This window comes from Sinocyclocheilus anshuiensis, unplaced genomic scaffold (assembly GCF_001515605.1).
Source record: "Sinocyclocheilus anshuiensis isolate Anshui unplaced genomic scaffold, SAMN03320099.WGS_v1.1 scaffold673, whole genome shotgun sequence".
NCBI lineage: Eukaryota > Metazoa > Chordata > Actinopteri > Cypriniformes > Cyprinidae > Sinocyclocheilus > Sinocyclocheilus anshuiensis.
In genome coordinates this window covers 174,014-189,610 of record NW_015539862.1, presented here as the reverse complement: position 1 = coordinate 189,610, position 15,597 = coordinate 174,014, and the positions used below count along the sequence as shown (strand labels likewise).

Sequence of the window (15,597 nt, the reverse complement as noted above, 5' to 3'; positions counted from 1 at the left end):
GCTGGCCCCCCCCCCCCCGAGCTTAATTTGAACAAATGAGATGTAAGCTACAGTATAAAGGCCTGTGAGGATGGGCTGGCCTTTGTGCCTGAGTGTTGCCCCAGTTCAAATAATTACCTGTGGATTCATTTAGAAGCCAAGAGGTTGCAAGAGCAGGGCTTAGGTTGTCTTTTACCTGGAACAGTGGTTTAAAGGGATAGTTCACCCAAAAATGAAAATTCTGTCATTAAGTACTCACCCTCATGTCGTTTCAAACCCGTAAGACCTTCGTTCATCTTCGGAACACAAATTATGATATTTTTGATGGAATATGAGATCAAGGAGATCTGTAAAATAATCCATGTGACATCAGTGGTTCATCCACAATTATACAAAGCTACGAGAATACTTTTTGTGCGCAAAAGAAAAAAAATTTGTCTCCTCCGCATCACCCTGTAGCACCATTTTGGAGAGTATCAGCTGGACGTAAACAGCGTATGTTGTTCTGTGTCAGCTGCGTCACGCGGATACGTTGTTTCCGTTCAGATCAAATCCCAACAACGTAGGAAACAGATCCGGCGTGACGCAGCTGACACAGAGCAGCATACGTTGTTTACGTCCAGCTGATACTGCGGAGGAGACGAATTGTTGAATAAAGTCGTTATTTTTTTCTTTTGCGCACAAAAATATTCTCATAGCTTCGTATAATTGCGGATGAACCACTGATGTCACATGGATTATTTTACCGATCTTCTTGCTACTTTTCTGGACTTGGGAACATTTCAGTTGTGTTGCTTGGGTTTGAAACAACATGAGGGTGAGTAATTAATGACAGAATTTTCATTTTTGGGTGAACTAACCCTTTAAGAGAGTTGACTGAGCGTGTAAGGTAGCTGTAGGCTAGTGTGCTATCTGGTACGTGATTTCAATGATGAAGCTTCTCTCTTTCCAGCCACCAACTCTTATCTCAAGGGTAACTGTTCTGGCTTCCTTTTATAGAGTATTTAGCTGCTTAATCTGTCTCGTTCTTTCTCTCTCCCTCTTTAGAGGTCGCTGTGACTGCTCAGGCTAAGCCTCAGGAGTGAAATACTATCTTTACCATTACCCTCTCTTCCCTAATTTATTCCCATTTAAGGACTTGTTCATCCAAGTGTTCTCACTCTGTCGGTCCCTTTTAAATATATTTAATCTGGCTGTATTTGATTATCAAATCAAAAGGTAAGACATTTTTAATGAAGAGAAGGAAAAGCTGTTGTCCAGGATGGGTTTCAGACAGGAAAGGACATTAGCTACTGCATCCGAACTGCTCGGCACAGTTTATGAATCTAAACTGTAAAGTTTGTACTCTAATAATCTTCCAGCTCAAATCTTGGTGCCACTGCTAGCTGTCAGCACAGATCATCATTTTGCAATTTGCAAATCCCAATGCTGACCCACTTTATAATGGTTCTTTGTATAAAATTAGCCTGTTAACAATGTTTTGCCAGGTGAATGATAGCTAATCTTCTCTAAATCTAGAGAAACATGACTAATGTAACTTTTTGTTTAGCAAATTTGTAAGAGGAGTGAAGTAGATAAGTGAATAAAAACAGGCATTATTTATTACTGATAATAAATGAGGAAGACAGATTTTACTGCTGAACATCAAGTAGAAAGACTTTAATAGTGAGGATAAATTATTTATTATTACTGATCATTAATGTAGAAGACCACTTACGTATCACTGATCATCACCCCAAAGTGGGTACTCTTCTCTTGTCTTTAAAAAAAGAAAAAACACATTTGATTTGTTCTTCAGATTTAGCAAAAAAGGCTTTAAAGTATGGATGTACCGATATAAAAAATGTTTTTGACCAGTACAATAAACTGATAATTGTTTTAAAGTTATGGCAGATGATACATGGCCAATACTAAAATTCTGGGACCCACGTTATATTTAGTGTCTTTAAGTATGTACTCATTTAAATCATTTAATACAATGCACTCATTGTGCAGATGTTTTGTGCAATGCAGATGTTTTTATGTTGTACTTGTATTGAAAAATATCTGCATATAATTACATATGTAATTATTTCTGTAGTTATATCAATAATTACACTGTTAGCCCTACCCCTTAAACCTAACCATACCACAAAACCTGTCCCTAACCATACCCATATCCCACCTCAGTAGCCACAAATGTGTTTTGCAATACAACATGAACAATTTTTTTGTCCAAAGTATAGTAGTTGAAGTTGCCTAATTATAAAGTGGGACAAAATTCTATAATATTTTGCCTAAAAGAAATCATTTTTAATGTTAAAATTGTGCATCTCTATTTCAGAGAATTAATGCTTAACTAATGAAATCATTTTCAAGAAACAAAACTATTTGGAGGCATTTGAAATGCATGAATGGGTAAGATGTATGAAAGTGTAATAGTAATAGACTGAATTATTATTATAATAACAGACATGTTGGGGGGCATGAATATAGAAAATCCCTTTGAAGTGAGATGATAAAGATCCATATTGATAATAATAACAATAAAAATAATGAGCTTATTGGAGTCATTTGTATTGTGATAAATGTGTGCGATCATGGATGCTTGTAAGTGTCTGAGCGAGCTGTTTGTGTGGTCCACGCCTGTGCCTCAGTTGAGGATCTGGTAGGGAAGGGATACGCTCTCGTGCTCTGTCCGACAAGCTCGTGATGCAGTCGTGTCGTGTGGAATGCAAACAGTGGCCACTGCATTTGCGTAGCAAAAATAAAGCCTGCCAACCAACCTGCCTCTTTTGTCGAGGTTCACAGCCTCTAACTTGAACACCGCTGATTTCATTGCTGATGTACCATGAATTCAGGAATTTGGTGCCGTAAGAAGTCAAAAAGGAACGACCCAGGACGTGCGCACATCAATGATGTTGATTTGACTGCGTAATTACTGTTGACAAATTAAACTCATTAAATGTTCTTTTCAGATTAAATATTAGATGCACTAAACAGTATCTGACCTTCTGAATGAATACTTTTTTTTAAGAAATAAAGATTTCAAAAGAGAACGCCATGGAAGAACCTTTTTTTTTTTTTTCTTAGCGTCAAGAACATTTCACAAACTTGTAAAAATCTAAACAAACCTTTTTCCACTATAAAGAACCTTTTGTGGAGTGGAAAGTTTGCCTGTATGTAAAAGGTTCCCATGTTAGGTTTGCTGTATCGTGTGCATCATATGGTTTTTGATTCCATTACACAATACAATCTATGACTATGAGTATAGAATAAGTAGAATAAGAAAAGTCTTTTTGGGAACATCACAAGAAAGTTTAATTCAACATAAAAAGTTTCTTCTAAGAGAGAAACTGAAAGCAGCAGAAACGTGAATGATGGATCTTCACAATTAATGGAAGTTGTTTTTGCTATCATGTTCACTCAGTGACATGAATGGTGGTCTGAAAACCACACGTGTTCACAATCCAATAATCAGCATGTTTTTTTTTTCTCTCTTGGATCCTGGAACAAAAGAGTAAAAGGTTTCAAACAGGTAATGCTGGTTTTCTTGGCAGTGTACACGCTCTCTTCACCTCTCCAGTGGCTGGACTCTGACAGTAATGAGAACTTACCTTTTGCCAGAGAAGGATTATTGAATTATACACTTGGATGTCACGCACTCAGACATGCAGCGATTGAACTCGAGTTCTGGAGCATGAGCACATTAAAATGTCATAAAACCAGTGTCTCGGATATCTGCAAATAGCCAAAATGCAGTCTTTTGAAATAGGTCCAATACATTACATATACAAGGGCCGTATGTAATAAGTACTGTTCGAAGGAAAGACCTATGAACTAGAAAGTGCATGCACGCTGCTTGCTCTTTGCATGTGCCAATACTGGATTGGAGATTGAGGCCGATGGAGTTTAGCAAGTCGGAGGGAACATTGATAGATATATTACACGCACCTCACGGCTGAAGTTCACACCCCCAGATAAAAGCGTGTCTGGCAATGATCAAGCAGGCCGGGCTGGTGAAGTGTACTTTGCATCTCTGCTTTCACCAGGTGTCTTTTAATGGCTGGCTGATTTAGTGTGGCCTATCCCACACCACTGCTCCTCATCATTAATGTCAGGTAGACCTGGCACATCAAACACCTCTAATGGTTCTGTCCTGGGGGGGGACAAACCAGGAGGAGCAGGCAGTGAAAATCCACAGGGGTCTCTCTTGAAACTCGCTTATGCTCTATGTTGAGTCCAGTCTAGACAGTTTACAGCTAAACTTTATTTGATTTGTATACAGACATTTGTATTGCATGGAAGTTAGTTTATATAATAACTTTTTAATGACATAGTTATGTTTCTACTACTATTTGTTTTTTGAAATATAAACATTTAAACAGTGGATGTCATAAAAACTTTTTCATCAAATATACATGAAATATTGAACAACAGGTTAAGTGAAAATGTAACTGAATATGTAATATAGTGCATATATTTAGCAAAATGCTTATATCTAGAGTTAAATGTAGGGTAGGCGATTTCGGAGAGGCTAGCAATAGCAAGCTAGCTTTGAAAGCATAAGACTCCATCCTCCCTGCAAATCATATCTCTCTTTACAGTACAAAGCGCATAATATTAAAATTATAACGCCTTCCATTCTCTCTCAGTCTGTAATAGTGTATGGAACGCGCTGTATCATGTCTATGCGAAAAGGGTGCGCAGAGGTATGCAAATACATACGTTGACAGGCAGGTAGGACAGCCCTCGGACCAAGGGATATGATTGGATGAACATTTTATGGTCCTATGCCCTCCACAGACTATATAAATACATATAATTACATTTAGACCACTTAACTTAGTGGAGATGCTATGGGGGTGTGAAGAGACTTTCAACCAGCATAACAAAAATGTTTTTGAACCAAATCAACTACCCTGCCTTTAAACATCATAATTAACAAATCACCTACTTTAATAATGTATTTTTATGCTATGTATTTCCATCACACATCACAATAGTCAACACCCACATACCAGGTCTACAATGACAGCCCCTCATTTGCATCTGCCGTCTGGACTGAGTAGTTTGCATCCATGTTAGTCACAATGACGCCACTGTGATCCTCTCGTATTCTTTAACGGTGGCATGTATGTGCCTGAGGGCAGGTTGTTGTGCATTTGAAGCATGCCTTTAATCAATGAGTCCCAGCACGGAGGCCGCCAGCACCGCTCTGCTGTTCCTCAAGAGTCCTGTCCCTGAGGCACCCTCAGCTCGCATGTTACCAGCTATGATGCAGGAGACACAGAGCGACTAGCCAGCAAAGACACTGCTCAGGGCACTTAAACACAACCAGGTGCACGTCTAAAGGTGGATGAGAGAGACTATGGGAGACGCTTCTTCCCATGTAGAAAGATTTGTACGTTGGAGGGTTTCGGTCAGTGGCAGTTTTCACTTCATCTGCACTTTCTTGGGTGCTTTCAGGAACGAGTTTTCCTAATCTGAACCAAATCTGAACTCAAATCAAGAAGGTTCTTATGTCTCATTTGTATTAATGTAAATCAGGTGCCTTTAGGTAAATCTAATTGCCTCTTAAGAGCAGTGTTGGGAAGGTTACTTTGGAAATGTAATAGGTTACAGATATTTATTTTGTAATTAAATTACGTAACGCCGTTACATGTAACTAGTTACTCCCCAACACTGCTTAAGAGCATTGTATATGGAAATTAGAGCTGCTAATTATATTAAGTGATTTGCTATTCATGAAAGAGCTTTGGGTAACACTTTATTTTAAGGTGTCCTTGTTACACATGTTACATCTACAATAATGTACAGTATTTGAAATATAATGTGTTTTTTGAACATTAAAGCATGTCAACATATTCTGTTACACCAAATACACAAAATAATGATCTTTAAAAAAGCATCATATGACCCCTTTAATTAATATTACTCATTATGTATTATTACACTGTAACAAGGACACCTTAAAATAAAATGTAACCGAGCTTTGCACAAGCTCAAAAAACAATCTATTGTGAAAAGTCAGTCTTGAATGATCTCTTCACTTTCATTCAGAATAAAGAAAAAGTCTGAAACGATTTTTACATGTGCTTGTTCATTAGTGTTGGGCTTAATTAAAGAAACACTGCTACTGAATCTACAGCATGAAATAGAACAGTGTAATGCAACAGAACGAATTACTCTTATGAGTCAGTTCTTTGTTCTTTTAAGTCTATCAAAGTGTGAAAGGTGAGTTGAGTTGAGTTGAGTCAATTCTTTGTAGTGAGTCAAACGCATGCAGCACAACCAGTGTAGTCTGAAGCCTGAACTAATGACTCTTATGAGTCGGTTCTTTTAATTGAATCAAAGTGTGAAAGCTGAGTTTTGTCAGCGGTATTTTATAAAAAATCATTTGAAATATATTGTGACATTGTTTGTTTGTTTTAGTTTTTATTAATTTTTCTTTTGCTTGTTTAGTATTGTTGTTTAATATGCAAACAAAGCAGAATCGTTAAATTCTTTACAATCCCCATTTCTGTTACTCATGCAAACATCACTTCACAATGCTAGGGTGTTCTAGACAGGGCGTTGCTAGGTAGATGCTTTCATTGCCTAAGTCAAAAGAGCCCACTTCTAAGTCTCTGTGATATTCTGGTTCCTAGATATGGCATACATTCATTGGATTTTCACGCATTTGCTTTAAACAGTTTTGATATGCTTGATTTGAAGTATCATTTGCATCTGTAGCATAAACGGTGTGAGACAAGTTGTGCACTGAAGATGAATGCTTAGGTTGGAAGTTTAGAATAAACCCCTAATGACAAGTATGAACAATAGTAATAGTGATGCCGCCTTTAACAAGAGGCACTAACTAAAAATTTGCATAACAGATGTGAATTTGTTGTGTCATGACCCATTTTCATTGCTTATCTGGCTGTAGCAGCCTGCTGTGTGTTTGAGAGGCAGGTAGTGCTCTTATCATAACCTCTGGCCTGTGCCCCCAGCATGCCATCTCAGCTTACAGGAAGCAGTGAGGTGGGGGGTCGTCAGGGAACGAGAGGCCAAAGGGCTTATTTAGAAACTGACAGCACGAAATGAGGCGCACAGACCCCAAATGCTGGCCAACCAATTAGCCAGATTGCACTTCCATAGTCTACAATGGATAGATTTCCGAATGCTTGTGGTGGAGTTGGTCTTGTTTCTCTGTAGGTGTCTGATATTGATTTGCTTGTTACGGTCAGCCTGGTTTTTCTGCATTAGGTTTATACATTCAGCTGGATAGAAGCTGAAGAGTGAAGGAGGGAAGCCTGCCAGACTGTAAGAATGATTGTTGTGGTCAGGAACACAGATGTGCACGCTCACAGAGTCACAGCCATAACAGTCATACACATGCACGCAAACCATTTATAAACAAACAATCACATACGCAGCTCAGGACGTATGCTTTTATGTCGCTTATGATCAAAGCAGTTATGGCAGTTTAGATGAAGTGCCACATATTTAAAGAGATTCAGATATGTATACAATTACAATTAGAAAATCATCAGAATACAATAAATCTTCACGCATAAACAACGCTTCGATTTTAATGCAACACATGCAGGAGTTAGAATGAGGGTAGAAGTCACATTTCAATAGGAATTTATGCTATAAAACCATTTTGACAGCATGTCCACATTCATCTCTGGTCATATGTGGTCTTTCTCAGCTGAAGCCGGCCTCCAGAGATGCCATAAATATGTCCTGAAGCTGTTGAAACCGGGTTAATATTTATTTGGCTGGATTTAGAAGACATAAATTCTACATTTGCCTTAAGCAACCAATAAACCAAGATGACTGAAGATCTTAAGATACAGCATTAGACATCTTTAATGCTCCTGAGGAGCACATGAGATACTACTTTTATTTTTTTTTGTCTTTAAGGATTTATTCAGTAAATCATTCAAGAGAACCTGAGTCCAGAGTTTGGCTTGTAAGTAGATCAGGAGGATGATTTGACTTGAATGGCTTCCTACTGCATGAGAAAGGCTTAGCAAAAGATCCTCTGACCCTCAAAACTTTACGATGACCTTTCTTTAACATTATGAGAGTTGCCAGAAAATGGTCCAGAATGAATAGAACAGGTACAGTGAGTGTCCAGCCCCCTTTAGTGTGATTTTAATTTAAAGTAGGCCTCACATTTCCTAGTTACTTCCATTATGCAGGCTTATAGGGAGTTTCACCCATAAATGAAAAATCTGTCATCATATACCCTCATGTCATTCCCAACCCATATGGCTTGCTTTATTCTATTTAACACCAAATGTGATAAAGTGAAAGTGGACTGGGAGCGTTTGATATTCTGCTTTAGGTATAAATAGATATCAGTACCATACTGGTTACTGACCAATGTTAGAGATTTTATTTTATTTTATATATATATATATATTTTTTTTTTAGTTTAGCATTAATATATTTGTCTAAATTGTGTGTATATTTGTCAGCCAATATTGGATATTAAATTGTGTTTTGTTGTCATCTAATGCTCATATCAAGTTAGTCTTTAAAAATGCTAACAATAAAAGTTAAATGTTATCTTTAGCAAATATCAAAATGAATATCTGTTTTTCCACATTATAATATTATTCCTTCACTTGTAGCATTTCAAATGGGTGATTTACTTTTTTGTGTTTTATTTTTAATTTTGCCAAAATAGTAGAATATTATATAATCTGCAATTTATTTAAATATTAATTTTTTTATAAATGTATTTGCTCCTGCAGTTCCTGCTTGTGGGAAAGCATCATTGATGTTTATTTCACCTGAAAGTATGAAAAATAATATGAAAATATTTATCACTTATGAGTGTCACCATTAAACTTATATCAGTTCATCCCTATTCTGCTACAAACTTGTTTTGCATAAAAAATGTAACAAATTTAAAAAGACATCACAAAACAACTGATTCTTCTTTGAATAATATATTGCTAAAACTACACAATAATCAGTCAAAATTGTTAGTTATGTGCAGTTATTATAAGCAGCATTAGTCACTTCACACCTTTGGAGCATGAATATGTTGTACAACCTGTAACCATGCTCAAATTGAAGCACATCCTCTTGTGGCTAACTGCTTTATTGCTAGTTAATTCTTGTAAATTGGCCTTAAGTGTGCCATCAGTTCAGTTCCTCCTGAAGCGGATCTCTCAGAGGTGAGTGAGAGAAAGGAATCCAGCCTCAGTCAACTCCACACAACTGGAACACTATAAAACTATGCCAAAATATAAGCACAGCACGCTCTGCTGTTTTGCCTGCCATCCCTTTTCCCCTAGCAAATAATTGGTCTGTCCTCATCAATCATTTTCGGGATGCCGTGTTTGACTGAGTCCTGCTGTTTGAATGGTGTTAACTGAGACACTGTGCCCTGTTCCTGACCCTGATATAAATCAGAGCCCCCAGCACAGGTTACACAGTCACACACTGCAATGAGTCAATAAACATCTGCATTGCTCAGAGCTCTTATCAACCTCTCTGTATCTCTGTGGCTTGTAGGACCCCCTTGAGAGCATGAGGCTCCTTCTACACGCTGCAATCTAACCACGTCAAGAATGCTTTTGACAGTGTTTGCTTCAAGGCTGTTTATTTGACGGACAACTGCTCTTTTTAACACTGTAGCTTTGTCCACAGGCAAGTCAGCACCAGTCGTGCTCAGAGATCACACAGGTCTCTCTCTATAACAACGAACATGGTTTCTAAAGGCATTATGACCGTGATGAATGGGACACCTTTGAATATACATTTGTATGTTATGTGTATGTGTCACCCGCATGTTGCTCTCTCGAGTTTACATTACCTGACTTGGTATGTACATGTACAACTGTAGGTTGCTGTATAATGAAGCCAATCATTGTTCTTTCCATGCAGGTGGGAGTTTGGTGGTGGCCGAGGAGTCGGATCAGAGCAATGCCTGCCATGCCATCAGTCACCGATGCACCATGTCACAGGAAACGCTGGCAGGTGTGTATAAATGGGCAAATTCTTTGCTCGGACATCCATTGATTCAAGTACTCAGGAGATGCTCTAATTACTTTGAAAAGTTGTCCTTTCATTTTCCATCCACCTTTGCTTTGTTTGCTCAGGTGCTTGTATGGGTTGTGATGTATCTGCTGCCCCTAGTGGCAGGAAGCCTGTCACGTTTTCAAGTAGAATCCGAAGCTGCGGTAGGATTTGCTGGAATGGAGGAGCTGCCATTAGAGGCTTTTCCAGACACTGAGGAAGAGCTTGAGGAGGACAGTGACTCCCCATGGCATGGCTTGTTTGGTGAGTTGGATGTCTGGGAATGATTTCTACAATGAATGAATCAACAATGAATTGTTTAGTCCTGAACAGGCAATAAACTTCTTTTTCTTTTTGTCTTCATCCGTTTCTGTCTCTCCCGCAGAGCCATCTGTGCTTGTCGAGGGCGACCAACAGCCAGCGAGATGGGAACGTTCCCCCCGCTCACCAGACACTTCTGACATACAGACCAAAGGTGCGCGCAAGAAAAAGAAGAAAAAAGAGAAGGAGGAAAAGAAAAAGAAAGAGAATAGCAACAGGGGACGGCACAGCAGTCGGGACTGCCGTGTAGAGAAACGTGAGATGCGTGTACGGGACCTGGGCATGGGTTTCGACTCAGACGAAATTGTCCTTTTCAAGTTCTGCGTCGGCTACTGCCAGAGGTCTCGTGGGAACTATGACTTGGCTCTACGCACTCTGCTGGCCAATGGTAGTCTGCCCAAGCGCACCGCGAGGAAGGTTAGTGCACACCCTTGCTGCCGGCCCACGAGCTATGAACCCGTCTCCTTCATGGATGCTACCACAACCTGGAGAACCATCAAGTCCCTCTCCGCAGCAGACTGTGAGTGCGTGGGATGAGCTGAGCTGAAAGAGGGGAGGGGGAGCATGACCTGAAGAAATGGTGCAACGGTCAAAGAGAAGAAAGGAGGAATCAGGAAGCCTCCTGGGCCATGGCTACAGAACAAGGTCGGGCGGGTTGGCCATGGTGAAGCTCTGTGAGGGAATATGTTTTGGCTGTGAGTGATTCACAACAACAGTCTATGCATACAAACTTACGTACTGTAAAGTACACACCAAACCTCGACAGAAAAGCTTGAATGAGGTTAGAATACAATTCGACCAAGTCAGAGATGACGAGAGACTCTTTGGACTCAATATGGAGAGAGTTTGAGGATGGAAGAACAGCAACTTTGGATCGTCCATCTGAATGGCTCTATAAACAAAAACTACATGTTATAACTCGACAAGCATTTGCTTACCAAGAGTTTCAACAGACTTGGATACAGCACGAAACCCTATTTCATTTGTCAGACTCACTTGTTGATCCTGGATGTCAGTGCCCATTTTCCTGGCCTTCAGTCTGGCATGTTATATTTCAGCCAGATTAGCAACTTTGGATCATTCATTATTAACAGCACATTATTGTTGTAATTACAATGTAATTGCGCAAACATATGTGGAGTATTATTAAAAGCTTAGCCCGAAAGAAAACACACTGGCCAGTTAGTATTACCCTTTCAGCTGGAAGCACTGAAGGTTGATTGTGTTTTTCATTTCTCAGAATTTTTACAGGAATGATATGAATCTTACATTTTTAAATCCTTTTTAATACCATAAATAAAGTAAGAGGTATTAAAGGGTTAATGTTCCACAAGGCCAGTTTTTCATATAGTAAGTTGACTTATTGAAAGATATAGTTAAGCGAATAAAATCTATAAAGATGGATATTTGATGCTAAACCATAGGGGCTGTGTAGCCCAATAGTACAATGCAATAGTTTTATTTATGCTGGTACATCAAATATTAATGTACAAAGTACATATTATATAAAAAATATTATCATTAACATATGTTAGGTAAGCATGATGTAGGTCTAAATTGTCAAATTATGTGAAACGATACTTGGATTTGCTACATAGCAAACTAAAGGTCAGTTCTTATTTTATCTTGCTTTACATTTTTGACATTTATATATTGATTTACTTGCACCATAGTTATGTGGCCTTACAGGTTTTTCCCCATTTTAGTTATCAACAAAAAGAAATTAGCATAATGTGATGTCTTCCAGACTGTGCTTTAGCTGGGTCATTAGCGTTCACTTTTAGCATTCTCAGATGATGACCACAATGCATTTGCCATTGTTTATTTTACTGTTACCAAATGGATGCCATGCATCCCTTAACATTTACTGTACACTTAACAGATATCATATTTATTTTTTAATTTAAGTTATTTATTTATTACCATGTCTACACATGTGTCTTGTGGATGTTTATATTTATTGTTTATACCTTGGCCTTTGTTCTTCAATCTCTGTCGTCTCACAATGAACCAGAATGGAAAACAACAAGGCTTTGAAGAAGGTCAGCTGCAAAATATCACAGTTGCAGAAAAAAACTGAGCTATTTAACCTAAATGCTTTCATGGAGTAAGAAGGAACTGTAGATAACTTTGTCATTATCTGACAAGTGATTTCATTGGGTGCTTTTCTGAGTCCTCCAAGGGTTATAAAACTGTCAGAGCACTTACTGGGAAGTCTCAGATTCAATTTATGAAAAAGGAAATTAAAATAGTTTTCTTCCAAAACACCAAGGATGAGGGGGAGATGGATTGTGTTCTGTCTGCCCAATCTGCTGACCTTAAGAGTCCTGATGTTTCAATATTAAAAGCTGCTCTGAAAAGACATCTACAAATATTGTTTTAAAAAGCTGACAACAATAAATTGCTTTGCTTCAGTATTTTACATGTTTTATTTATCAATTATAATTGTTGTTGTTGGCAAAGTTACTCTTTATTTTTGTACTTCATATTTTCTGTATAGGAATAAAGCTGTTTATATATAATGTGAATTAAGATTCTTGTCCTTTCACTTAGTGGCTCATATTTCTACAAACTCTTTCAAGAGGTTAAAAAGGTTTGAGATATAGGGGGTATATAGCATGCAATGTTACTTTAGCAACGCTGCTTCTAATGATAAAGGATAACTAAATGTGCATTAAACACCTTTCAATCTTCAAAAAGTTTATCTGCACCGCAGTGCTTTTCCCTCCATTGACCTCTTGTCTCAGTTCAGCTAATGGCAATCATCAGGTAGTCAGGTAGACTGCTTGGAGACATGTATGTACATTATAGCACCATTAGGCCCTAGGTGAACCTCTCATCTGCTAAAGTGCTAAGAACGTTTCCATCTGTTGTCAGGCTGCTAATGAGCGCACCCCTCACAGACCAGTCTGGCTCTGGCTCAGGGGCCTCTGTGCGGTGAGTCTGCACCTCTCACACTGTGGGTGAACTTAATTAACGGGAGATTGGAGCCTCTTCTGCATTTTTAAGGTATAACTGCACTACTAGGACCAGATGCATGCAACAGTGTGATCACAATGGGTTAGTACTCTTCAGGGATTCTGTAGTTGAAAGTTTAGTTCAAGTCAGAAAAAAAAAATGTTTACCCATCATTATAAATACATACTACTTTCTTAAATGCAATACCTTAGATATTTTTTTTTCATACTTTCTCAGCTGCCTATGTTAACAATGAAAGAGGTTTGTAAACTATATTGTCAAGCTCCAAAAAGAAAAAATAAATCCATAAAAAGTAGTCCACACATCTATATTCCAAGTCTTGTGCGAGAAACAAACTTGACATTTACATCATTATTCACAGAAGAACGAATTAGCAAAAAGGCAACATTATAATGTATTAAAGGAATAGTTTGTCCAAAATTAAAGTTGTGTCACCATTCACTCAACTCCATGTTGTCAGAGATGGGCAGTATTTTAATTAAATGTATTTAAAATATATATTTAATTACTTTAGAGTTTTTTTGTAGTTTGTATTTTGCTGAACAAAAAAAAACAACAAAAAAACAAACAAATGTAATCTGTAATTAAATACTTTGAGAGATAGTATTTTGTATTTGAAATACTAATCAAGTAGGTAATTTTATTCTCAGATAATACAATATCTTTCTTTACCTGTGTTAATAGTACTGTCAACTATAGCCTATCACAGTTTTTGGCCAGATGCAAGTGAATCATATGACATCCTTTTGGATCCATAGGCAGAGTCTTAAAGGGATAGTTCACCCAAAAATTTTAATTCTGTTCTTAATTACTCACCCTCGTGTCGTTTCACTCCTGTAAGACCTTCGTTCATCTTTGGAACATAAATTAAGATATTTTTGATGAAATCCAAAAGCTTTCTGTCCCTCTACAGTCGACCATGCAACTTACACATTCAAGTAATTCCTGTCAATAAAGCTGCCGTCCATGACTTTTTATGGTTAAAAATTATCCCAAATCAATATTTGAGCAAGTACATAACCAGCCAGTGTTCAAAACTATCGCATTACTTTAGTACGATTCACAACGGTTAGCTTATAATAATGTTTTCTAATTTGAGTGGTACGGGTAGGTTTTCGCGGGAAATTTGAGCATGCTGCTGCGTCATTACGTCACTTCTGTAAACATGAAAATGTTGTCCCGGCTACTAGGCTATCGCATGTGAGGATCCTGCAAGTGGCCGATCGTTTATAGCCTTTACTCACAGCAGCCAGAATAATTAAATGTATCAATTTGATGGCGGCTTGTAATCCAGAAAGGATTATGTGTTTATGAAACACATGTGAATGAAATTAAATTATATTCCAGTTTTAAATGTGCTACCGATTACGAATTTCTTAATATGAAATTTGAATGGTATGACAATAAGAGATTAGACTGTCCAGAAATTGAAATCTACACACTAATACACACTATACTCATAGTCACGCAATGCAGATGTTGTTAACATTAATAATTTGAGAATAAAGTATAACAATAATAATAATTTGCATGGTTTGATGTGATATGAGCTAATCTAATCTTTAGATTAAATCACCATTGGTAGCACGATTTATTGTAATGCTTTTTTCCTCAGTTGGTCAGAACAAACGTGGCAGACTTGTTACTTACTTGTTCAGATGACAATATACGGTGAAAATTCTTATTTGGGTCATATTCCAAGATGTAGGCTAGAATCTGTGATTCCGAAGTACAGTATCCACATCGGTGCGGTGACTGACTGCCACACACACATACTCCTCAAAAGATTAGATATATCCGCGCTGGAGCCGTGCCGCCGCACAACCCACGCAAGGAAGATAATTCCGCACACAGCTGCAATTGCAGGTTTTCAGACAGAGATGGCGACAAAGAGGCAAAACTTACGGACTGCAGCTTTAAGTAATCCAATTTTATTATTGGATAAAAATATTTTATTTATTAAACACAGTCAGTTTCTTAAGTGAACATAAGAAATTAGAAGAAATATGGATCAATATATTGGATATATTGTCTTATGTGTGTATCTAACTTCAGTATTGATAAATGTAATTGCAGTGTCTCTTCAAATGATTGCTTGTAATATTGTTTGTATTTTTGTATTTTCAAATGACAAATTACTTGTATTTTAATTAAATACATTTCTCACAACAGTATTTTGTATTTTAAAATAAATACATTGGATGAGCAAGTATTTGTAATTTGTAACAAAATACTTTATGATGTACAGTGGGTACGGAAAGTATTCAGGCCCCCTTCAATTTTTCACTCTTTGTTATATTGCAGCCATTTGCTAAA

At 37.7% G+C, this 15,597-nt stretch overlaps 1 protein-coding gene across 1 annotated transcript in view; it reads left to right on the top strand.

The window, feature by feature from the left end:
• Positions 1-11,632, top strand: part of LOC107684941 (artemin-like) — a 17,824-nt gene extending 6,192 nt beyond the window's left edge. The window contains exons 2-4 of the mRNA XM_016481329.1: positions 9,850-9,942; positions 10,065-10,245; positions 10,367-11,632. Coding sequence (XP_016336815.1) covers positions 9,889-9,942; positions 10,065-10,245; positions 10,367-10,839 — 708 coding nt within the window. The 5' untranslated portion in view covers positions 9,850-9,888 and the 3' untranslated portion in view covers positions 10,840-11,632. The remainder of the gene's footprint in view (positions 1-9,849; positions 9,943-10,064; positions 10,246-10,366) is intronic.
• The last annotated feature ends 3,965 nt before the right edge of the window (positions 11,633-15,597 follow it).